Source organism: Eumetopias jubatus, unplaced genomic scaffold, assembly GCF_037043125.1.
Source record: "Eumetopias jubatus isolate StellerSeaLion01/CBP00866 unplaced genomic scaffold, mEumJub1_p1.0 scaffold_5, whole genome shotgun sequence".
Taxonomy (NCBI): domain Eukaryota; kingdom Metazoa; phylum Chordata; class Mammalia; order Carnivora; family Otariidae; genus Eumetopias; species Eumetopias jubatus.
Window position 1 is genome coordinate 138,681,043 of NW_028274811.1, and position 23,798 is coordinate 138,704,840.

A 23,798-nucleotide genomic window follows, 5' to 3' on the forward strand; every position below is an offset into this window, starting at 1 on the left:
TCACACAGCTAACTAATCATAGAGACTGGATAAGAATGTGGTCATTTTTACCAGGCTTCAGTAAAGATACAAAAACTCCTGCAGATTTTTTTTCCATTTGGGGGTTCAAATTTATCTGACAGCCTAGCCTGTAGTGGTACCCACCCCAAATCGCAGTCCTGACCCCAGAAGAAGAATTTATTTTCTGGGTGGCAAGCATAACTCATTGAGCCTTGGAATGAATACATAAGCCCTGGCTTAGTGATGCTTTGCTAGTCTACTGACTGGAGACTAAACACCCAAATAGCTTACATGTAATTTTTTCAAATAAATGATAATTGCTAAACATGGTTCCATAGCATTCTAGAACTCATGAGTATTAGAATTTCTGATATCTTAGTTACTTACAGGCATGAATAACTGAGGAAACAAATTTTGGGGCAGAGATTTTTTTTCTTCTTTAGATATTTTTTGTTTCATTGGATCAGGGTCTTGGTTCAAGAAGTTAAAAAGCTTCTAAAATATCTGTGTCCTATATGTGCTGCCCATTTTATTAAGCACAATATACACTATCAAGTGGCAAATGATCCTTGTGTTTTTCTGTTTTGTTTTGTTTTGTTTTGTTTCCAGAAAGATTATTTTCTGGATACACGGATTGTGGAGTAAATTGCATCCCCAAAGTAAGCTAAAGGAACCTTCAATCCTAAGCTATACTGCAAGTATGTGACTTTTTGTTAAATTAAAGATGAGGCCAAGTTGTAATATCCCACAGGGTGCATATTGATTAAACTTTATCCCATCTATTGATCATAGTAAAACTTATACAAGCTGTTGTTTGGGAGGCAAAATCTCAAATAAATTTTCTTTGCCACTCACATTCTATGTCTACAAGCATCTAAAGTGTGACGACTGAAATAGGTCTCCTATACTTAAAGCCAACTGATGTTTCTCTAGGTAAATCACTGTAAAAATAGATTTCCATTACATAAGTTTTAAATTAATTTCTTACAGTAAAATGGACAGAGTATAATGAAAATAATAGGTGCCTCTGAGGACTGAAATTCTATTATCGAAATGAAAAATAACATTCCAGTGCACTTTAACATGACTAATAATTATCTTGAGTTTCTATCTACATAATCAAAGGGAAATTGAGTGCCAAATGATGAACTGGGTAATTTGTTTAAAGTTGCTTCTATTAAGGGAAATATTTGAATAAAGGGAATCATTATTGAGATTGACTGTTTGCTCTGGCCAATAACTTGTCTGCATATTTGTTGATCCATAAATTCTAATTTGAATAATGAATTTTCATCATATTTCAAGGTAATGCATTTTCTCTTTACTTATTGCATTAATACATATTTACTAGAAATAAGAGATGATGCATACGTTATATGACAGAAAAGAGAGTAATTGTAGGAATGAAAATTATAACTGAGGATTATAACTTATCATGGCCACATTGCAAGAAGTTCTCCTATGTTACATGGGCCCATGTATATGCCAGTGTGAAATTAAGTAAGGTTTGCGTAGGGAACTGGTCCATTTAAAGGGACCTTAAGGACTACCAGGTAAATATGAGCTCACACAAACTTAACTGCACTTACTCTAGTCGATAGCCAAGAGATTACCAATTCTTCACAGACAGCATCTTATTGATCGTTGATCGTATAATTTCCCAAATAGCATTTAATATAGATGTTACCTTGATGATTCATGATTACCATGATGATTCATGCAGAATGCAGTGAACATATAGGGGTGGTAGGGATCTAATGATGTGTCATAATCATCATATTAGAGTAGCCTTGGATCTGCCTCAACATTTCCTCTGTCATGATAACCCTTTGACCAAATATGCCTGTAGATTGGTCCCAGGAATTAACTATATATACTATGGAGTGTCACTGTATTATGTCTTAAAATTATATCTAGAACAATGAGTTCAGTGAAATACTGTGGGAAGTATAAATGAACCTGTCCTTTTTCAATATTTAGGTATCTCTTGATGACAGAGGAAAGTAAGCTAAGCACTCTTTAAAAAAAAGTTTCTTAAATTAACCTAACAAATTTCAAATATAATATTAGAAGTATGTATGAAAGATATTAGAAATGCATAAAAAACTGTCTCTATATGAAAATATACTGCTCTAAATAAGAGAAATATGATGACTTATTGGCTTGATTATTTCTACCAAAATGGGTATAAAAGAAGTAAAAGCTACTATGGAATGCCTTAATTAATTTCATACTAGGTATCAACATGTTCTTCATATTTGTTGAATAATTGATTATTGACTCATTTATGAGCCAAAGTCATACACCTATGATATAATGGGTGAAAGCAAAAGAGCTTTATTCTCATATAGTTTCCAAATAAAAATGACTCATCTGCACCAAATAAGGAATTAGAGATAATTTCATTCTCTGATAGATTATTTAGAAACAAACAGTAGTTCATGCTATTTACATGGAGACTCTTGTTCCTTCAATAATAATCCTTATTCAGATCCCATTGTGCTTACAACACTTTGCCAGAAAAACAAAACAGAAAAGAACTAACAAACAAAAAAACATCACTTACTATCTGTGAACTTTCTCATCAAAATAGACTCAAGGTTTCCAAGACATAAAACCATCCTAAAAAGACATTAAAACAAATGATATTTATCTATTAAGGCCTATCATTTGATACCTAACCATAAAATGCTTTCAAATATTACCTCACTTAATCCTCACAATAAAATTAGGATGTAGCTTATATCTGCATTTTGCTTACAAAGAAAATTCAGAGAGGTGATACAATGATTAAGTCACAGGGCTAAGAAGTGGTTTAGATTTATGAGCATAACATTTACTTGGTTTCCAAACCTGTGTAAATTTCTTTACTGCTTAACACCATTTTCGCACATATCCTGGATCTATTTTAGAGACAAATTTCCATAGAGTTCATCTTTGTGTTCTGAATAAAGCAAGGCCAGAATCTACATCTTGTAGACAGAGAAAAAGAATATAGATGTTTTTCAGTGGCCTCAAGAAGTTATTGTCTCTAAAGTATCTGAAAATCGGAATTTTTTTTCTTGATAAAGTCCCCTACACATTCTTCTTTATTTTCTATGTATCTTTAAGAGCCTATGTATTTAGCCTTTGAAGATGCCTCTCTAGTCATCATGGCAAAAACCACTTTTGAAGCCTTGTTTTGTTTAGAATTTTACTCTTGTCTCTGATTTTTGTTTTGTTTTGTTTTAAAGATTTTATTTATTGAGAGAGAGAGAGATTGAGAGAATGGGATGAGGGGCGGAGGGAGAAGCCTACTCTCTGCAGAGCAGGAACAATGACGCAGAACTCAATCCCAGGACCCTGGGCTCATGACCTGAGCCCAAGGGAACTTGATCCGAAGACCGTAGGATCATGACCTGAGCCGAAGGCAGATGCTTAACCGACTGAACCACCCAAGTGTCCTTTGTCTCTGATTTTAAACTCAGTATTGATCATGTTAGTTTGCAAATTCTTCCCTTTTTTGTTTCCCTAACTAAATCATGTTTAATTCCCAGGTCTTATTATTTCCTCTTTTAAATATCCCTCATTCCTTACTTGTGCTCCTTCAAATAAATTCTTTTGAATGAATAGATAGAGCCTTAAATATTTCCAAGATCTATAAAGAACTTCTCAAATTCAACACCCAAAACACAAATAATCAAGTCAAAAAATGGGCAGAAGACATGAACAGACACTTCTCCAAAGAAGACATACAAATGACTAACAGACACATGAAAAAATGTTCATCATCATTAGCCATCCAGGAAATTCAAATCAAAACCACACAAAGATACAACCTTACACCAGTTAGAATGGCAAAAATTGACAAGGCAAGAAACAACACATGTTGGAGAGGTTGTGGAGAAAGGGGAACCCTCTTACACTGTTGGTGGTAATGCAATTTGGTATAGCCACTTTGGAAAACAGTGTGGAGGTTCCTCAAATAATTAAAAATAGAGCTACCCTCTGACCCAGCAATTGCACTCCTGGGTATTTACCCCAAAGACACAGATGTAGTGAAAAGAAGGGCCATATGCACCCCAACGTTCATAGCAGCAATGTCTGCAATAACCAAACTGTGGAAAGAGCCGAGATGCCCTTCAATAGATGAATGGATAAAGAAGATGTGGTCCATATAAACAATGGAATATTACTCAGCCATCAGAAAGGATGAATACCCAACATTTACATCAACATGGATGGGACTGGAGGAGATTATGCTAAGCGAAATAAGTCAAGCAGAGAAAGTCAGTTATCATATGGTTTCCCTTATTTGTGGAACATAAGGAATAGCAGGGAGGACATTAGGAGAAGGAAGGGAAAAATGAAGGGGGGGAAAATCGAGGGGGAGATGAGCCATGAGAGACTATGGACTCTGAGAAACAAACTGAGGGTTCTGGGGGGGTGGGGGGGATGGGTTAGCCCGGTGATGGGTATTAAGGAGGGCACGTACTGCATGGAGCACTGGGTTTTATACGAAAACAATGAATCATGGATCACTACATCAAAACTAATTATGTATTGTGTGGTGACTAACATAACATTATACAATTAAAAAATAAAATAAAATAACAGCGATAGGATCCAAAAAAAAAAAAAGGGAGCTCTTAAATATGGACTAAAATTGTATTTTAATCACTTGCCCTAACTAGCTTCGTGATATTGAGTAAAATTCTTCATCGCTCCATACCTCACTTTCCTCCTTTGTAAAAAGGGGCTATTAATAGTACTTGTCTCGTGTAGTTGTTTTGAGTTTATAATGAACTAATATAGAGAAAACCTTTAAAGTATGTTATGGTACACTGTGAGTGCTCCATAAATGTGAGCTTGTTTTACTTCTTATTAGATAGCTTTTGTAAATAATTCACATATGAGTCTTTCTCTTCAATCTTATCTATCATCCCTGGATAGTCTTATATGAAGAGAGTAGTAGAATTTGAAGAATAACATCTTGCCAAATTATATATACTCTTGCTTCAGTTTATGCTAGTTTGTTTTTTTATAGCAATGGACAATAATATTTTTAGTATATGTGCTGCCGAAGCGAGGAATGGACAATAATATTTTTAAAAAAACTTCTCAGAACTATTTTCTCAGTTTTTATCATTAATCCCAATTTAGAATTTACATCGTCTACAGAAATGGCTACTTGATTTTATGCTTGTTATATATCCCTAAAAATGTCAAATTAACATTAGCATTGTAAAAAAATCTAAATATTCATATATGAGTTCATAAAGTATTAAGATGCTGTGTTGACCTTTTTGAAGGTTTATGGAAGGAAGCAAATGGATTTTTTTATGAAAGTATTTTAAAAAGTTACCTACTGAGAATATTTTCATCTACTTTTTATTTGTTTGATAAACATTTTTATGGATCCATGCTTTTTCCTAATTTTAAATCATTAGCAGTGAATGATTCTACATTTAAAACCCCAAAATAGTTTTAAATAGTTTCTTTTCTCTTACATTTTCATTTTTGTCTCTTTTTTTCCCAGTTTTTATTTGTATAGCTAGACAGAAATCCAAGGTTAGAGTAAAGCAGAACTCTTTAGTTCTATTTGAGTTGAAATTCAATTGCAACTCCACCACGTTCAAGACTCTGCAACCAAGCATACCCTAATATCTAGCCCTTAAATTGTAGATTTTCCAGGAGAGTTAGGTCACAGAGAAAGCTAAGAAGTAAATAACATGAAACTGAAGACACATACCTAGCATTATACCTACCATTTAAAAAATATTTAAACATAATCTTTAATTCAAATAAAAGCATTTTTATTGTGAAAGTATTTAACCACTGCTGCTAGCATTTACATTAGAAAATCTGTGTGAAAGTGCCTAAAAGATAGAAGATTGCCCTGATACAAACACTATCCATGTCTTAGTCTTAATTTAGCTTAGAAACAAGAAAGCCAATTTTTAAAAAAGATTTTATTTATCTATTGGAGAGAGAGAGAGAGCAGAGGGAGAGGGACAACCAGACTCCTCACTGAGTGCTCCATCTTAGAACCCTGAGATCATAACTTGAGCCTAAATCAAGAGTTGGACACTCAACCAACTGAGCCACCCTGGCGCCCCCCCAATTTTTTTTTTCCAGACCGACAGTTCTGAAACAAGCAGATTTCTAAGATGAGGCATGTCATCCCATATTTCATAGGGTTGTGTTGATAACAATATAATCTGAGTTTTGCTGATAGTTGATGCAGGAAGCTTTGGAATTTAATATATTTTAACTTTAGATCTAATTTTCCAATACAGAAATCATGGTTCTTAGGGCACCGAAAAATGGAAAGTGTCTCGAAGGCAGGTTAATGACAACTAACTTTAGATGATGTAATAACCAGTTTTCCAACTGATGACATTTTAAAGGAAGTTATCCTTTTTGTGTGACGAAACTTCTCACATCTTTTAAGGCAATCCTGCCTTCATTTTCAACATCAAGGTCTCTGGAAAAAGAACATTATGAGAAGGATCTTTTTGTGATATGAACTCAAGTCAAAATCAGTTTCAGTGCACGAGGACCTAATGCTTCAGGAAAGCCCGATGACGTTGCTCTTTCCCACTGTTCTGTAGTGTCTGGATCTCCTGTCTTTTCTCTGAATCAGATTTGCTTTATACCTGTACCTCTTCCTGTTTAAATTCCTGCTTTAGTTTCAGCTTTCTTCAATTAACATACAGTTATTATTAGAACAATCTATGCAAAAGATCTATTTCTTCTTTTGATCACACAGTTGCAAGGGTTGTATTTGAGCTCTGTAAGGTGTTACTTTCATTGAATGGGATTTCTTAGGATGCCCTACAGTTTCGATCTGCATGATGTATTAATATCTTCTGTCATGTGTGTGCATGGGTATCCACAGGTTGTTATAAGGTTTCACACTTTTGCACCGTGTTCTATATACTCTGCTAACACATTACACCTAGGAGAGGCATGGTATTGTATTTCCTGACTCTTGGCTTGACAGATTCACATTCAATATATTCTTGAATTCACTGTTAAAAACAAAAACAATAAAACAGTTTATATCTTATTGAAACTATTCTTTTCAAGTTAACTAATGATGTCCATCTTCCCAAAGCCAGTCAACCCTTACTAACCTCACTCAGCCTCTTAGTAGGATTCACTATAATTGTTCACTTGAAACACTCTCCTTTCTTGGTTTCTGTGCCACCCACTCCCACTTTGCCTCCTTTCCTGGATTCTTCCTCTCCTTTTGCTAGCACCTGCTCTTGTACATATGCTGGACTGCTTTAGGCTCAAAAGTCTGGGTGCTAGAGTTCTCAATATTTCACTTTTCTCCTACAGTTCTCTCCCAGATGAAATCATGCCTTTCCCATAACCTTAAATTTAGGCTGATATATCTCAAATGGATATTTCCTGTTCAGAAAGTGCACTTAAACTCTGCCCCCATATCCAGTTCTCTAGTTTTTATTCCACACGTTTATCTAATTGGCTTCTAAGGCATAATGTGTCAAAATATTGATTACTTCCCAGTTTTGTTTTTTTTTCCTCCCAAAGGGAGTTCGTTTGTTTGTTTGTTTCTCCTACCTCTATTCAGCTCAGTAAATAGGTTTATCAACTACATGGCAGCTCAAACACACATACACACACAAACACACAAAACACACCAAAATTGAATCATTTATAATCCCCCCCCTTTACTAATGCCACTCCAATAAAAAGTTCTATAGGCTGTATTCAATATATAGCATTATTTTTTATGGTTCTGTCCATTTTCTTACTTTTTTCCACCTTTATTCAAGATGACATCATTTCTTTTCTGAATTGCTTTTAACTTTCTGCAATCTAAGACTCAAAGTAGCCATGGTGGGGGCACCTGGGTAGCCCAGTCGGTTAAGGGTCCAACTCTTGGTTTCGGCTCATGTCATGATCTCAGGGTCATTTGGTTTCCTGGATTTCAAATATTCTACCCCTAGTACTTTGTGCCTAATCAGTTCATTTTTGTTCCGCAGGTCTAGATGAAATATTACTTAAGCTGAGGTTAAGGAAGAGGGGAGAAGTATTTGAGATTTAAGGAGGAAACACTTCCTTCAGTAGTTCTAGAAATAGTTTGGAACATTTCTAGAGAATATTATGACTGTTTACTATATTTTAATTCATATTTATGTTAATAAACTGTTGCTGGATTATGTAAAACTCCAAAACGTAGAGGTAGAGAAATAAGTAATTAAAAAAAGAAAGAAAGAAAAGAAATGAGTAATTTATAACCATAGTGTATGTGCCTGAACTAGTTGAAGACCAGTTAAACTAAGCTGGCTTCTATTTGCTAGCTCTACTTAACTCCAGTGCATTCAATCATGCATCTGCTCATTTACTAGGTAGCTCTCCTCTAGGATGGGGTACCTGAACTGGAACAACTTTGTCCTTGTGCCTCTCATCTTCCTTCTGGGACTAGTGGACTAGCCCCAGCATGTTCTTTTTGTGTCAGTGGCAGAACATAAGAAGGAAGAGGCAAAGTCTTATGAAACTTTGGCCCAAACGTGGAACAGGACGCCATCACTTTCTATGATGATGATGATCACTTTCAATCACTTTTCATCTCATTCTTTTTTTTAAGTTTTTATTTAAATTCCAGTTAGTTAGCATACAGTGTAATATTAGCTTCAGGTGTACAATTTAGTGATTGGACACCTACAAACACCCGGTGTTCATCTATTTGCTAAAGTAGGCTGGAGGCAAAATCTAATGTGAGAAAAAACTGAAACATCTTATGCATTGGGGAGGGAAGATGATTTGTGGCCAATAATGTAACCTACCTCTCATTTAGTTGTTTTCTCATTTTCTCACTCAACAAGTGGGCTAGGTGATGCAGATACAATGATAATTAATTGAAATGTTTTGATTTTTATTTAATATTTATCTTCAAATGTCAACTATTATTAAACTCCAGGATAAACTATTCTCTGACATCTCCTACTATCCTAAAAATTTTGGATATGTAGCAATGAGAAGTTTCATTAAAGGTTTAATGTTTTGTTTGTTTTTTTTCCAAAGTACTATAGACTTCCCAGGGGCATTTTTTTTTTTTTTTGTCTCTCCCTTATTAATCCCAAAGTTCCTACTATCTACCATTCTTTTAATGGAATTCAGAAAGGTGTTTTTATTTTTTAATTTGAATTAGGAATTAAGAGTAAACATTAATTAAGGGTTGACAGACAAAAATAATTGATGTCAGTTCTATGCAAATATAAAGTTTCCAGTCAAATCTTAGGAGGCAAATATAGAAACTAAAAATATACATTTAAATATTTGAATATATATGATTTAATACTGCCCTTGTCTTAGTTTTACTTTCTTCATTATATTATCAAGTGAAAAGAAGAGCTATCTGTTTTTTTCTAGGTACTTCATTGACTACAGTGCTGAAGATGACAGATGTTTCAATATTGATGTCAATACAGGAACCATTAGGACTACAAAGGTCCTTGATAGAGAAGAAACTTCATGGTACAACATCACAGTTGCTGCTTCAGAAAATGGTAAACTACTTTATGTATCATAAAAAAAGATGTCACTTTTACATGAAGATTTATACCGAGATTTTCTCGGGAGCAGGGCTCTCACCATTTTTATTTGTGGCACCAGCATCCAGCATCTAGCAGAGTGTACAGAACATATTACATGCAGTTACTCATTGTCAGATGCAGTGAATAAATCTCATACTTTTTTTTTTTTGCTTTAATCTCAGCATACTGGTGGAAAATTGACATCACAGAACACTTCATCCCCATCCCTGAGTCAAAGTATCTGGTTTGCCTCCTAATTGTGAGGCTTGCTCTGTGAGTGGTTTCCACTGCTTGCCTACCATGAAAAATATTTCTGCGAACGTTAATATGAAAGTTTTCATAGACATGTTTTTATTTCTTTTGGGTATATACCCTGAAGTGAGATAGCTCAGTCACATAGAAACTCTATATTTAATTACTTGATGAACTGCCAGACTGTTTTCCAAAGTAGCTACATTTTACATTCCTAAAAGCAGTGAGGGTTCCAATTTCTCTGTATGATTGCCAGTATTTATTGTTATGTATCTTTTGATTATAATCATTCTAGTGGGTATGGGGTGATAGCTCCTTATGGTTTATGCACTTCCATAATGTCCTCTGTTACCAATCAATAATTAGACTACTCCAGCCTTTTACATCCTGCCTGAATTTTTATGTTTTTACATCTGCAAAATTACCTCAAGTGGCTTCCATTTAGATAAATTTTTCAACATAATATTCTCTTTGAAAATAGCATTCACTAATTACTTTTAAATGAGTGTTATAAAGAATACATGAGTGGATTCATTTATGATCATTCTGGTTAATTTTCATATTCAAAATAACCAGACTAGGAGTAGAATTGCATGCTCTTTGTCACCTAATGACAATTAAATGACTGTCAAATTATAAGAGCTCATTCACTATCAGTTGAAAAAATAAAGGAATTAATGGGTTAATATATCCAAGAAATGATAAGGGCATTGAAAAGATTCTGAAAAGATTATGCACTTTTGGGGAACAGGTTCCAAATATAGAAGATGGAAGGGAAGAATCCCTGGAGAAAATGATATTTGTTAGAAAAAACAGGAACTTACTTTAAAATAAATTCAAATGTAACTCCAGAGCTATTTCAATAAGAAACCATACTTTAGATTACTTCTAAATATCACCTTAGTCCAAATAATATTTGCATCAAGTAGAAACTAATTTGTGAATATACATCAGTTCATATATACCATGAAAATTATATTATTTGCAATGATCACCAAAGGAAATGCTCATTTTTACTTAAGATGCTAATCTTAAATATATACTTAATAAGTTCTTTTCCTTTTCTTTTTTTTTTTACTATTTGTTAGTACTTTATATGGGAAATTAGTTAATACATACCTACTAAGTAAAGAGGTATAGTAGATCACATTATACTCAATTGTATAGATGATAATTTAAAAAAAAAAGCCTTAGGGACACCTCAATAAGCATTACTAAAAATAATTCAATCCTAATTATAAATAGATATGTAGAAAGAATGAGAAATAGTTAAGGTTTTATAGACATATTGGAGACTTCTTTAGGAAGGGCACATTCATACACCGATTGCTTGGCGTAAGTGCCTTATTAAATATCACTGGGGGCCCTTCTATATACAGTTGCTTGTAAACATTAACCTCAAATTCAGCCACATTAGAAAAGTATTTACTAGTATATCCTGTTTTGGAAATGTACTTGATGTTTTTTATAAAATAGATTTTTTTAAGGCTTTATTTTTTTGTAGAGCAGTTTTAGGTCTACGGCAAAATTAAGAGGTAGGTACAGAGATTTTCCAAATAGTCTCCACACCTACACATGCATAACACCCTCCATTATCAACATCCTCCACCAGAGTGATATATTTGTCACACCTTTGACTCATCATCATTATCCAAAGTCTATAGATTAGCTTAAATTTCATTCCTGGTATTCTGTGGGTTTAGATAAATGTATGGTGGTATGTATTCATTATTATAGTATCATACATAGTGTTTTCCTTGCACTAAAAAACCCATGTGTACTGCCTACCCATCTCTACTCACCCTGATCTCTGGTAACCACTGTTTTTTGTTTTGTTTTGTTTTGTTTTGTTTTGTTTTGTTTTACTGGCTCCATAGTTTCTCCTTTTCCAGAATGTCATATAGTTTGAATTATACAATATGTAGACTTTAAGATTGTCTTCTTCCCTTATTACTAAGGGAAGAGTAATAAGTAATAAGTAAAGATCTTCCATGTCTTTTTATGGCTTGATAGTTCATTTCTTTTTAATACTCAATAGCATTCCAATGTCTGGATGTGCCACAGTTTGTGCATCCATTCACATACTGAAGGACATCTTGGTTGTTTCCAAGTTTTGGCAATTATGAATAAACTACAACAATAAAAACATTCATGTGTAGGTTTTTATATGCACAGAAGTTTTCAATTCCTTCTGGTAGATACCAAGGAGTGCAATTAGTGGGTCAAACTAAGGGTATATTTAGCTTTGTAAGAAACTGACAAACTTTTCCAGAGTGGTTATGCCATTTTGAATTCTCCCCAGCAATGAATGAGAGTTCCTGTTGTTCCACATACTCATCAGCATTTGCTGTTAGATTTGGGTGACTCCAAGGTATAGAGTGGTATCTCATTGCTGTTTTATTTTGCATTTCTCTTTTCATACATTTATTTGCTGTCTGTATGTCTACTTTGATGAGGTGTCTGTTAAGATCTTTGGCCCAATTTTTAATCAGGTTTTGTTTTCTCATCTGTAGTAAGAGTTCTTTGTATCTTTTAGAAAGTAATCCATCAGATGTGTATTTTACAAATATTTTCTCCCAGTCTGTGACTTGTTTCTTCATTCGTTTGACATCCTTTTGCAGAATTGAAATCAGGTTTTTAAAACTCTTCTTAATGTAAGTATCTGAGGAACTTGGTGTGCTATGGAATGACATTTAGAAGTTAGTATTTTAAAGAACTTTTTTTTTAGCCTACCTAGTGTGTTGTGCAGGTAAGACAAAGGTGCCCCTTCTGGGCAGATGAAGCAATGAAGCAGGATTTAAGAGAAAATAAGAAGCCTGTGACAAAAGTTGGCTATTATTAAAATAAATAAATAAATACATACATAAATACATAAATAAATAAATAAAATTTGTTCAAAAATAATAAAAAAATAAAAACCAGTTCTGTGCACAGGAAATCAAAATTCCCCCTCCTCCATGGGAACAGGCCACATGCTAAGGGACTGGTTTGAGAATAGGGGGTGTCACAAAAAGTGTGTGGGCCTCTGAACATGTAGGTAGGGCCCAAAGGCAGTGCAGCTCTTATTTGCATGGTGTTTGATTCTGCTTTCTTTTATCCTTTGGTTCTAAGGCCAAGTGACTATTCAGCTGCCCCGTCATATGGTAAGGGCAGAAAACAGGTGTCTGGTCTATGATATCCTTCCCTGCTACTGCTGAATAACTGATAGCTATCTTGCTTTTATACAGTGTGTTTTTGCAGGTGTGTCATCCTAATAAAAATTTCTGGAATAGAAAGGATGGGTATTATTTTCATTTTATAGATAAGGAAATTGAGACTCATACAAAATATGAATCTAGTATTCTGGCTCCTAGATCTATGTTCTTCCTAATATGGCCCTTAAGGGAAGCTGATATTCATTGAATCCAAGTTTGGGTTAGATATTTTAACTGGGTTAAATAATCTAACTTGGGTTCGATAATTTAAAATTGAGGTTTATTTTGTTATTTATCTTTAAAATGCATTCTGTGGCGGAAGATTATTTCTAGGATTTTAATGAAGACACTAAGAATCAGATGAATTCAATAAGCTGCCTTCGATTAGAGAAGTGGAGAGTGTTGTGTTCTCCTCACGTATCCTAGCTCTTGAGGAAGAGTGCTTTCTAAATAAATACCTGGAATGCTTCTGTTGCAGGTAACAATGCCTTCCCTCCATGTAATCCATAATTTAGCTACTTAGAAATTTCCATTACATTTCTGGTTTGGGACAGCAAATAACCGCATGATTTCTGTAGGTCAGAGGTCCAGGTAGGTTCAGCTGGATTGCTTGCTTAAGGTCTGGCAAGACTGAAGTCCTGTGTCAGCTGGGCTAGGCTCTTATCTGGAGGCTCTGGGGTAGAATCTGCTTTAATGCTTATTCTCCTCATTGCCTCGGTCTACTTCCTTAAGGTGTAGTTGTGATGTCTCCATTTTCATCCCTTGTCCACTGGGGCAGCTTCCTCCTCCTAGAGGCTGCCTGCATTTCTCCTCATGGGTCTTTTTTCTTCTTCAAGCAAGCAGCAGTGTGTCACGTCCTTTTGCTCCTTTGAATGTCTTTGACTTTCTCTTCTGCTACCAGCTGGGAAGCCTCTGCTTTCAAAGGTATCCACTTGGGGCACCTGGGTGGCTCAGTTGGTTAAGCAACCACCTCTTAATTTCACTCAGGTCATGATCGCAGGGATCAAGCCCCACTTCCATCTGGCTCCATGCTGGGCATGGAGCCTGCTTAGGATTCTCTCTCCCTCACCCTCTGCCCTTCTGCACACTGCACCCACACATGCGTGCTCTCTCTCTCTCTAAAAAAAATAAAATTAATAATAATAATAATAATAAAACAAAAATAAATGTATCCACCTGATTGGGTCAGGACCACACAGATAATCTCTATATTTTAAGGTGAACTGAATTGGGACTTTAACTACATCAACAAAATCTTTTCCCAGCAGTACCTAGATTCATGTTTGGTTGAATAAACAAGGAACAGGAATCTTATTCTATCATCTTTAGAATTGTGCCTATGATGACCCTAAAATATCTAAAGAAAGAAAGAAAGAAGAAAGAAAGAAAGAAAGAAAGAAAGAAAGAAAGAAAGAAAGAAAGAAAGAAAGAAAGAGAGAGAGAGAGAAAGAGAGAGAGAGAGAAAGAAAGAAAGAAAAGAAAATGAAATCTTATTCTTTTTACTGGATAATAAATATTCTTTCAAGGTTGTATGCTATGGCTTACTTTTCCTTTTATATGACTAGTAAAATAGTGGTACTATTAGGTACTCAGTAAATAGTTATTAATATAGTTTTCTCAAGTAAATAGCTACTATCTCCCCCCATTTCCTTATTCATGCCTCAGGTCAAGATAATGTATAATTTTATCCACACTGCTTTTCAGAAATTGATGTTATGATAATAATTTACTAATAGCTAAACCAATGAGTACTTTTCATTTCTGATCTGTCCCTGATTTCCTTGTGATATCTGACTATATTAATCATTCTCTTTTCACTTGGCATTTTCTACTTTCTAAGCCACCATTCTAGTACTTTGGTATGGTATAATTTATCATTTCTATCCTAAACTAAACATTGATTAATTCACTCAAAATGTATTAATAAATGATACTTCCTAGGCAGTATCATATGTTAGGCAGTAAGGATACTGAGGACCATATTTCACTTTTGAGCAATTCAAGAAGCTCATGCAGAAGACAAGGTAAATAGATGATTGCACTATTGATAATTATTGTGGCAATAAGGTTTTTAGGGGCTAGAGAAACATAACACCATGGTAGTTTAGCCTCCCTAAGAGGATCAGTGAAGGTTTCTTAGACAGGATAATGCATGGATTCAGTCTTGAGATGAAGGATGAGTAAAGGTTAGCCTGCATTCTGTTTCCAGCTATACCTGTATTAGTCAGGGTTCTACAGAGAAACAGAACCAATAGGATTTGAATCTAGAAAGATTCAGAATCAATAAAGAGATTTATTTTAAGAAATTTGTTCATGCAGTTATTGAGGCTGGGAAGTCAAAACTCTGAAGAGCCAACGTCCCAGGTCAAGTCCAAAAGCCAAAACCAGAAAGAGCCACTATCTTACTTTAAAGGCAATCAGGCAAAAGAATTCTCTCTTATTCAAGGGAAGGTCAGCCTTTTTTTTCTAGTCAGGTCTTCAACTGATTGGATAAGGCCCAGTCACATGAAGAACAATTTGTTTTAGTCTATCTGGGTTTTTTTTTTAAGATTTATTTGCTTATTTAAATAATCTCTCCACCCAACGTGGGGCTCGAACTCATGACCCCAAGATCAAGTCACATGCTATACCAACTGAGCCAGCCAGATGCCCGTTTAGTTTACCAATTTAAATGTTAATTTAATTCAAAAACACCCTCATAGAAACAAACAGAAAAGTGACCAAATATCTGGACACACCATGAAGTAAAACCTTGTTGTAGTCCAGTATCTAGGGTTTATGCATGATAAAGTTTGAGAACCACTGGCTTAGGATATTCTAAAGTAAATTATTATTAAGAAACATTGCTTCCAATCACAACTTAATTTATGTCATAGCTCCATTTAGTACTAATACCAAAGGCATGAGTACACACATACATCCTGAATTTTTCTTTATAAAATTTGGCCCTCTCTGTTCGCAGCTTAATTCTTAGAAAAACGTGTATCATACTTTTAGTCACAGATCCTCAAACAGGCCATGTTCTTTCAATAATTATGTAATCCCTTCATCTCTCAATGCCCTCTGCTCATTCTGTTCTGCCCTACAAACATCTATTTACTTTTAAGAACTATTTCATATGTCACAACATCTGTGAAATCTCCCTCAACCTCTTAGGCAAATTTTACAGCTTCTTCTTCTATATTCTAACTTTATGCATGGCTTAATCGAGCGCTTATCACTTCTTAGATTTAAATATGGCACTTATCACATTTTACTGTAATATTTTTCCCCTCTACTAGATTGTGAACATCCCAAATCTAAAAATCAGGTCTAGTTTATCTTTATCATAGTCCCCACAAATACTAAGAACATTTTCTGACACATCAAACTGTGTTGGATACATGAATATTTTTGTCCTTCATCTCTGTACCAACCTTAACTGCCCAAAAACTTCACGACTTACTACACAGTTCAATGATCACTAAATTATATACATTTCCCATTTTGCCTAAAATATCTATTTCTCTAACTATTTCTCCTTGTTCTGTGCACCATATGTGAGAGCTTATCCTGATAAATACCCTGAAATGGGACCCCCATTGTTCATTGCTTGGCTGACAGTTGTATTTCCACAGGAGCCAAAGTCAGGGAGCTGGTACTGTATTCATACTTCAAATGAGTATAAAAGGTTTCGGCTCTTACCAGAGTTCACAAATTAAAGAACAGCACTACTTGTTTTTTGCACTGTTACGATGTTTTCTTCAGCTCTGTTTCACTTCTCTAAATAAATTATATGCATTACTCAGTCCAGAAACCAATGTTTACGTGCTGTTTATTTGTTGACTCTTTCTTGTTTTTTTTTTCCCCCTCAATTCTCATGCAAACATATTCAAAGATTAGGATCCACAGATTTCAAATTTAATCTAATTGTAACTTTAGGTGATGGAAATTAAATTTAGATTTTATGAATTCATTCCTCTTTGCCTGAAATAAATTTTTGTTAGCAGCAGCATCTACCAATACAAAATTCCATTACTGAAGAGTGAGTGGCTTTAAGTCCCTCTAGCTTCTACACATTATTTTGCTATTGGCAGCGTGCTCATTTTGATATGATAAATTTGCCTTTCACAAATGTGTTCATATCAGTAATTCCCCTTAATATACAAAAGGATCCTATTTGACACTTTTCCCTGGCAGACAAAGGGAAGAGCACCCAAAGAAATTGGTATTGCTTTAACCAAGGATCAAAAGTAATAAAACAAAATACTTTTATGAAATATTTGTTTATAATATATATGTCAGTGTATTAATTACCTGTTGCCATGGAACAGATATGTACAAAATATCTAAAAATAATTCAATTTGTTTTAAGATTTAAAAGAAATTTATTGGCCCATATACCTGTAAAGTTCATAGGTAAATTAGGCTTCAGGGTTATCTTGATCAGGTCCCTATCTCTATTTTTCTGTGATTTTTTTCTTTTTTGCATTCCTTGTTATCTCGTCTTTTGCTTTAGTGTTGCTATATTATAGTAACAAGCGAGAAGGACTGTGCTAACTTGCTGTATGGTAACAGGATGAATGCCACCTGAAACTGGATTTCACTCATCCTCATTCACATCCAGGGTGAGATAAATTGTCACTTCAGACATTCATTACAAATATTGCTCCAGGGGTACCTGGGTAGCTCAATGGGTTAAGCATTTGCCTTCAGCTCAGGTCATGATCCGGGGTTTGATGGAGCCTCACTTCCAGGTCCCTGTTTAGCAGGGAGTCTGCTTCTCCCTCTCCCTTTGCCCCTCCCCCTACTCGTGCTCTCTCTTGCTTGCTCGCTCTCTCAAATAAATAAGTAAAATATTTTTAAAAATGTTGCTCCAATTAGGTCTGAACTTAATCTCCATTCACTGTTTTTAAAAATTGTATTTAATACATAATATGTGCCCATAAGTAGATAAATTATGGCAAAATGTATGGGGTTATTCACATTGGCTCAGGACCATCAAGACCCACTTCTTATCTTTACTTGCAGGCCATTTCCATTCAAACCTCTTTTGAGTTTTACCCATGGGGAGAATTTGGGTGAGGCAATTATAATATATACTACGTTCTATTTTTTGTTGTTTTTTTGTGTAATATGCCGATACATTTGAGTTCTTAAAATGTGCACTATCCCAATCTCAGTATCAAATTCTAGAAGAATGGGAACAAATTTCTGTATTCAAAAGGAACTTGAATAACTGAAACAATTATTTGCAGCACGGCCAGATATTTCTTTTATAGTTTTCCTGGCTCTTCAAATTTCCAATACCTTTTCCAATTTCCTTACATATATCAGGTGATCTTGCTTCTCTAGTGCTTATCAAAAAGAACAATCAGAAGAGGGTTTCCACAGTTTCCTGTCATTAGCTCTAGCAGCCTAGCTAATACTGTGGGCATTAGTTTCCGTAAATCTGGCTTCCTTCAAGGTGCTGTGTGTGAGCTCTCCACACAATGTTTATGGCCATCCCTTCATGTAGGCCCTAAATCGTCATCTTTCTTGTTCACTCAGTCACTGAACTGTCAATTAATTCCTCTCCTTTATCTTCATTTTCCCCCTCCATAATTCCTCTGTCCTCAAAAATAGGCTTTAATTCTATCTGAAAATAAAATGTACTCAAGCAAACAAAAACTGAGAACCTACCTTGATCTAGTGTTTCCAAAGCCAGATACAACTGTATTATCCAATTCCCTTTCCTAATAAACTTCTTGAAAGAGTTGCCTGTATTCACACCCTGCACTCTCTATCCCCATGCTCTTTAAAATCCACTCTTAAGGGCACCTGGGTGGCTCAGTCGGTTAGGTGTCTGCCTTTCGGCTCAGGGCATGATCCCAAGGTCCTGGGATTGAGTCCCGCATAGGGCTCCTTGCTCAGCGGGGAGCCTGCTTTTCCCTCTCCCTCTGCCTGAAGCTCTGTTTATTTGTGCTTTCTCTCAGCCAAATAAATAAATAAAATCTTTAAAAAAATCCATTCTTAAAAGACTCGTCTTTACTACTTCACCAAAATTATATTTGTCCTCCATATTCTAAAATATGAAGTATAATTTTCTCCTCCATTTGCTCAGCAAAGGAGCAATATTCGGCACAATTGACAACTTTTTCAAGAAACAGGCTCTTACTTTGGCTTACAGACATAGCATTCTCTAGATGCTCTTCTTCTTTCACTGGTTCTTCTACCTCAGTGTGCTTCTTAGTTCCTTCTCATCTCTCCATTCATTGAATAGTGGGGTATCCTGATTTCCAAACCTTAGACCTACCTGGAGTTATTGCCCACATAATCTCATTCAGTCTAATGGGTTTCTATAACATCTATATGTAGATGACTCTGAAATTTTCATATGCATCCACTTTTTCCCCGAATTCCATTTTAGCCACTCTAATCTCTTCTCAGAGTTCTCAAACTCAAAATGCTCCAAGTAAATAGTTTCCTCAAAATCCAATTTCTCTCCAAATCTACTCCTCCAGAGGCATTACCTCTCTCAATAATAATGGCTGTAGTCCAGATCGCTCATGAAAATCACTCAGTGTCATATTTGTCTCCCCTTTTCCTCTCATGCTACACATCCAATTCATCAGAAACTTCTATCAACTATACTTTAAAAAATATCCATAACTCAACTACTTCATAACATTTCCATCATTCCCATCCCTGTCCAAATAACCATCACCCCTCAGCTGGAATACTATAGTAGCTTCCAAAATAGGCTTTTGCACTTAACCCTAGCTTCTTTTAATCTATTATCCAGAGAACTACTAAAATATTCCTTTTTAAATAAGTAGTACCATGTAGCTCTCTTTTTCTTCCAAGTTTTTATTCAAACTCCAGTTAGCTACATACAGGGTAAATATTATTTTCAGGAGTAGAGTTTAGTGATTCATCACTTACATACAACAATGCTCATCACAAGTGCCCTCCTTAATACCCATCACCCATTTAGCCCATCCCCCACTCACCTCACCTCTGGTAACCACCAGTTAGTTCTCTATAGTTAAGGGTCTGTTTCTTGGTTTACTTCCCTCTTCCCCCCCACCCCGTTCATCTGTTTTGTTTCTTAAATTCCACATATGAATGAAATTATATGGTATTTGTCTTTTTCTGACTGACTTATTTTGCTTAGCATAATACACTCTAGCTCCATCCACATCATTGCAAATGGCAAGATTTCATTCTTTTTGATGGTTGAGTAATATTCCATTATAAGTATATATATATACACACACACACACACACACACACACACACACTTATACACCACATCTTCTTTATCCATATGCCAGTTGATGGACATTTGGGCTCTTTCCATAATTTGGCTATTGCTGATAATGCTGCTATAAGCATTAAGGTGCATGTGTTCCTTTGAATTAGTGTTTTTGTATCCTTTGGGGAAATACTTAGGAGTGCAATTCCTGGGTCATAGGGTAGTTCTATTTTTCACCCTTTGAGGAACACCGATATTGTTTTCCAGAATAGGCTGCACTGGTTTGCATTCCAACAGTGTAAGAGGGTTCTCCTTTCTACACATCTTCTCCAACATCTGTTGTTTCATATGTTGTTCAGAAAAGATATTCCCAAATAAATTGAGACTCCAAAACATGATACTCATAATGAATGACTCAAGATAGACACACATACATATACACTGCCAAACAAAGGATAAAGGTAATACATATCTTCTGTTTTTACTTTAGTTCTGGGTAGAGAGAATGAAAATGGGAAATGTTACCCATCAGAAATTGTGTATATGACACTTCTTACAAATCATTTTAGATCACCTTGGCCCCAATAACTGTAATAACAGAAACATAAAATATGTGATACAGAAAATCTTTCAAACAACCAAAATTGAGAAAGTACATTGCTGTTGAATGATTCATTAAAAGAAAGAAAATTATCTCAAAAGGATTGTGTAAGTTTCAATAAGGAATAATGACAAAGAAAGTGGTACACATGAGAACACCTTTCTTTGTAATAACAAATTGTCAAATTTGACAGATGAACAAACCCACAAATATCATCATCATCATCAATCATCATCATCATCACTTATAGGCACAAATTTGAGAAACTTCATCCAATTAAAGCACTTAAAAGTTATTACAATGTATAGAAAGAGAGTAAACTGTTTATTGTTCTTATATTTTCCAGAGATACCCAAGCATGTTAATATTTCTGGGTTAAGAAAAGAAAATAAATTTAGTAAACAGATTTAAAATTAGAAGACATAACAGGATAAAACCTTAAAATACTGGAAAATAATATTAGGAGTGATAAAAAAATTTTAAGACAAATTTGAAGTACACAATACAGTGGTAAAAATATATATTAACCAAAGTGGTGTAATTGTAATAAACCCTCCTATTAAAAAAAAATTACCATACTGAAGTGAAGTAAGGAAAAATAAAATCCTCTTATGCTACTTGTAATAGGTACATATGAGATATAAAGATATAGAAAGTTTTAAAATAAAATAATTTATTTTAGAGAGAGATTGCGAGCAGGGGGGGGGCAGTGGGAGAGGGAGAATCCTAGAGCAGACATCCCGCTGAGCACAGAGCCTAATGCAGAGTTCCATCCCGAGATCCTGAGATCATGATCTGAGCCAAAAAAAAAAAAAAAAAGAGTCAGGTGCTCAACTGATGGAGCCACCCAGGGCCCTAAAGAATACATATCATTTTCAAGCATACAGAGCAAAATATATTGACATTAATGACATACTAAACCATGTAACAATTAAAAAAAATGTGTTGATACAAGATATATTTTCTAAGAACCATACAGTCAAATTGCTACAAGACAGAGTTGTTTGCAAGTCAGTAGGGAGAATAGATGGACAGCTCAACAAACAGGTGAAGACAGAGCTATATTATCTGGTTCTGCAAAGAAAGTAAAATTATGTACCTTACAACTATGCAAACTAAGTAATTCCAGTGCATAGAAGATAAACCTAAAATTTTAAATGAAATGTAGGATATTATTACTGTGACTTTGGAATAGAGAAAATTTTATAAAAATACAAATTGTACAACCCATAAAGGAAGACATTGATAAATAAAACAATGAAAACTGTGCTTAGTTGAAAATTAGACTATAACTTGATATCATGAATGAAGTTGTGTGTCCATATATGAGGTGTGTGTATGTTATGTATACACACATATATCTCTGTTAATATTTGGATAAATTAAAGTAATTGTACCAAATGTTTTCCAGTTAGAATTATAATATATGTCAAATATATTGATATCTTAAGTATGTGTCAGTCTAAATAATAAAATGAACACCAATTTCAGAGCCACTCACCTCAAAGAAATAAGGCTTTAAATACACCCCCTAGAGGTGAGTGGGTGGCTCAGTCGGTTAAGCATCAGCCTCTTGGCTTCTGCTCACCTCAGGATCTCAGGGTAGTGAGATCTCAGCGTGGAGTCTGCTCCAGATTCTCTCTGTCCCTCTCCCTCTACCCCACCCTGTGGCACTCCCTCTCACTCACTCTCTCGCAAATAAATAAATAAATAAAATCTTAAAATAAATAAATAAGTAAATACACCTCACTATTAAATCCTTCTTTATTCCAGAGCTTATCAATATTGAATTTAGTGTTATTTGTCCCTTTCTTTTCTTTATAGTTTTACCAAATACATTTTGGACATATATATATGTACATAACTACATCTTTGGCTCATGGATATTATATATAGATAGGTTAATATTATATGCACTTTCTTTGGTTTTTTCCTCAGTGCTATGTTTTTAAGATTCATCCAGGTAAAGGAATACAGTTGAAGTTTTTTCTTTTTTTTTATTTTCTCTATGATGAGAAAATAAATCTATTTTAATTCATGTTTTAAAACCCCAATGTATTTCAGTTGTTATAGCTTCATCTATTAATAATATTGCTGATATAACATGTTGTATACATGTTTCCTATTTTAAATATGAAAACTTCTCAATATATGTAACTTGGGTACACATACACCAAGGGCATATAATATATTCTTAGAAGTATTCTCAAATGTTTTTCAAAGAGAATGTTTAACATGTTTTTAATAAATACATAACTATAATCAGTGATTGACCCAGAAATTAGTATGTATGTTTAATGTATGAGTTAAAGCTCCCTAAATATATTTCATTTTATGCAGAAAAATTCCACTCTAAAATATGCTTGTTTTCAATTCCAAAATTATATTAGCTGTCCTAAAGTCTCAGCTTTTGTGTTTCTTGAAATTGTAAGAATTTAATGGTTCCAGAAAAGATGTTTTAATATCTTGTATATGAATCTCAACACATTTTAGGGAATTATTTACTAAACACAAGGTAACAAAATATTTACCCTATCTGTTCTTGTATATTTAAATTGAAGGTTTTATATTTTGGTCTAAGGCTTACTTTGAGTGATATTTTATATGCAATAAGGGTCAAGTTTAATTTACTTCACATTTAATTTCCAGTGAATCCATTATTTGTTATAAATGCCATTTCTCCATTTAATAATCATGGCAACTTTTCCATTAACACTTGACCACTTTTGTTTTTGATTAACTCTCTCTTTTGTATGTACCACTAGTCATATAAGCATATATTATATAACACTATACATACATCCACACAGTCTTATGCAATATTATTGTCTTGATTATTGTGTCTACTTACTAACACTTAAAATTAAGTTCAGCATCATTCTTTCATCAAAATTGGGCCAACTTAGGACATTTTCAGATAAATTTTAGTATCAGCTTGTCAGATTCTTCAACAATATCAGCTGGAATTTTTATTGTATTGCAACTAA

At 34.5% G+C, this 23,798-nt stretch overlaps 1 protein-coding gene across 2 annotated transcripts in view; it reads left to right on the forward strand.

Moving 5' to 3' along the window:
• Nucleotides 1-23,798, forward strand: part of CDH18 (cadherin 18) — a 331,059-nt gene that overhangs the window by 262,999 nt on the left and 44,262 nt on the right. For both annotated transcript variants that reach the window (XM_028097979.2, XM_028097980.2), the window contains one exon: nucleotides 9,385-9,521. In XM_028097979.2, coding sequence (XP_027953780.1) covers nucleotides 9,385-9,521 — 137 coding nt within the window. The remainder of the gene's footprint in view (nucleotides 1-9,384; nucleotides 9,522-23,798) is intronic.